The sequence below is a fragment of the Maylandia zebra genome, linkage group LG4, assembly GCF_041146795.1.
Source record: "Maylandia zebra isolate NMK-2024a linkage group LG4, Mzebra_GT3a, whole genome shotgun sequence".
NCBI classification, from domain to species: Eukaryota; Metazoa; Chordata; class Actinopteri; order Cichliformes; family Cichlidae; genus Maylandia; species Maylandia zebra.
Genome location: NC_135170.1, coordinates 25,119,832 through 25,122,116, shown reverse-complemented (window position 1 = coordinate 25,122,116; position 2,285 = coordinate 25,119,832). Strand labels below are relative to the sequence as shown.

Below are 2,285 nucleotides of genomic sequence, written 5' to 3'. Positions count from 1 at the left end.
ATCCACTTCAGTTTTACTGTTTGGTTTATTTTAAGCAAATATACTGAACTTCTTGTCAGTGTCAGTAATATTAAATGCCGAGTTGAATAATCGTTGTGCTCTCTCCATGGTGCTGATCTCACTCCGTCTCTCTCCTTTCGCCCACCTTCCCCTCTTTAATAAATCATGCGCTATCACTCATTGTTTCCTCCAACTGCCATGGTGACACACAAGCGCGTACACCACCTCGGCTGATTAATAGGCATTGTAGCACCTCTGTACTTTAAGCCATTCACTAAGCCGTGGGCGTTCTAAACAAACCGTGCAAAAACTCTCGAGACTGACAACAGATACTGGAAGATGTTGAAGGTCTGCGTTTGAATCATCCACCCATGGCTCTGAACTCCCTCCCACACTCGAGGTTTTTACATCATCACTCGAAGAGAATTGACTGCTTACGTCAGTGTGCGTAATCTGGCCGTGCCCGTCTCTTTGTGAAGAGATTCTTAAATGTTTTGTAACAAACGGAAGGATGGAAAGCAAGGACACAAAACACGCAAGATAGTTGGAAATATTCAGCTTTTATTACAGGGTTATAGAACAGGGATATACAAAAAAAACACGATAAGAATGCACTGGTCCAGCCAGGTGCTACAGAGTATAACTCTTTACGTATACCATATTGCAGCGTACTACTACAATTTGTTTGTCGAGAAGTCTCACAATTCATTGAATCTGACACTTCTCGGGTTTGTTGTGTTTGGTGCTTGATCCAAGCACGAGTTGCAGGTCGCTGTTGAAGCTCGGGCGGCGCGCCAGAGGGTCCACTGCGGCACAGGGCGCAGAGAGTACCCGCGTACGGCTACCCCTCCTGCCTCGCTGGCCGACGTACAGCGACCGGTAGGTGAGGATGGGTATGACCTGATGTCGCGATGGACTAGTCTCGTGAGGTAGTCCACCCAGAGAGGCAAGGGCTCTGAACATCGCGTCCAGCCCGGTGCCGGTTTTAGCAGAGGTTTCGAAGAATGGGATATCCTCGCCGAGGATTTTCCCCACGTCTGGCCGTCTCACGACTCTCTCTGAGTCTAAGTCCCCTTTATTACCGCATACAATGACTGGCACTCTCACTGGCTGTTTTAATTTCAGCAACTTTGCCTTAGCAGCTTTGATTTCGCTGAGCAGCTCACAGGCTTCACTCAGAGATTCTCTGTCATCCAAACTGAAGACGAGCAGAAAAATGTCACCTGGAGAGACAAAGAACATCAGATGTAAATTAAGGTAGTTAGCATTCATTTTCAAAATATAAAAAAACAACATCCCTTAAAAACAGATTTAATACAGCACTGATTCCTAACCTGTCAGGATGGATAGTCTGCGTTTGGCAGGGAAGTCCCTCTCACTTGCCGCATCCAGAAGATCGACCTGGTATGCCTCTCCTCCTATGTGGAACAGCTTTCTGTGGAAGTCTTCGATTGTGGGCTCATAGCTCTCCTCAAAGTCTTTCCCCATGAACCGCCGGAGAATGTTTGTTTTACCCACTCTGGGCGCACCAAGCACAACTATTCTATGACAATTTCTGGGCTTGGTCAAACGCAACTCCAGCAGGTCCACGGACCTCTTCGGGAGTCGATCAGCCGACACTTGCCGATTGCCAGAACTTGAGGATCTACTCACAACTATCCTCGTATCCTGCTGTCTCCAGCACCCCTTAACCTTTTTGACGAGCCCCATGCCTGTCGCTACGTTTGAGACTTTGGGGTGCTGGAGCACTGGACCGAGTGAGGTGCTCTGAAGATCTGGGTGCGTAATGCTTGATTGTAGATGCCCGGTGAGAGAGTTCAACATTTCGAGAATGCCATCAACGGGAAGATAAAACTTCTCAGTTGTGTTCATCTCTTGTGCTCTTTCAAGAGTCTCCAGTCACCGAGAGGCAATCACAACCTCACCAACCCAGTTGCTTTCCCATGTGTCCAGCGAAACAGAGCCGAGTGTCATCTCTTATACACCCACAGTTTCTGCGTCAGCAGGCTCATTCAAAATGCATTCCTTTTATAGAAGCACGGAGCCCCCCACGGCCCCCGCTTGTGAAAAATATTCCTTTGGAGGAAGACAAAAGTGATAGATTGGTCTAGAAATATACAGTAGACTTTTTTCAGTTGGTGCATTGCAGCTTTCTGAAAGTTATCCGGATTGTTTTAAATTACGATCTTACTTTGTTGGGGGGGGGCACGAAACACTGATCTGTTCTGGCACGTTTCTATTTTTAGCATTTGACCTGCAGGTGCTTCCTGTCTAATTCTGGGTAA

At 47.3% G+C, this 2,285-nt stretch overlaps 1 protein-coding gene across 1 annotated transcript; it reads right to left on the bottom strand.

Annotated features, from left to right (window-relative positions):
* Window positions 1-552: 552 nt before the first annotated feature.
* rasd2a (RASD family member 2a) lies at window positions 553-1,919 on the bottom strand. Its single transcript, XM_024798945.2, has 2 exons — window positions 1,335-1,919; window positions 553-1,223 (listed from the first exon to the last, which is right to left on the bottom strand). The coding sequence occupies exons 1-2, from the start codon at window positions 1,870-1,872 to the stop codon at window positions 706-708; spliced, it is 1,056 nt and encodes a 351-aa protein (XP_024654713.2). The 5' UTR covers window positions 1,873-1,919; the 3' UTR covers window positions 553-705.
* Window positions 1,920-2,285: the final 366 nt, after the last annotated feature.

Excerpts from the sequence above, each read along its gene's own strand:
- rasd2a (XM_024798945.2), bottom strand. The coding sequence starts at position 1,872 with ATGAACACAACTGAGAAGTTTTATCTTCCCGTTGATGGCATTCTCGAA. Across the intron at positions 1,224-1,334 it reads CAGACTATCCATCCTGACAG|GTGACATTTTTCTGCTCGTC; the intron begins GTTAGGAATCAG and ends TTGTCTCTCCAG.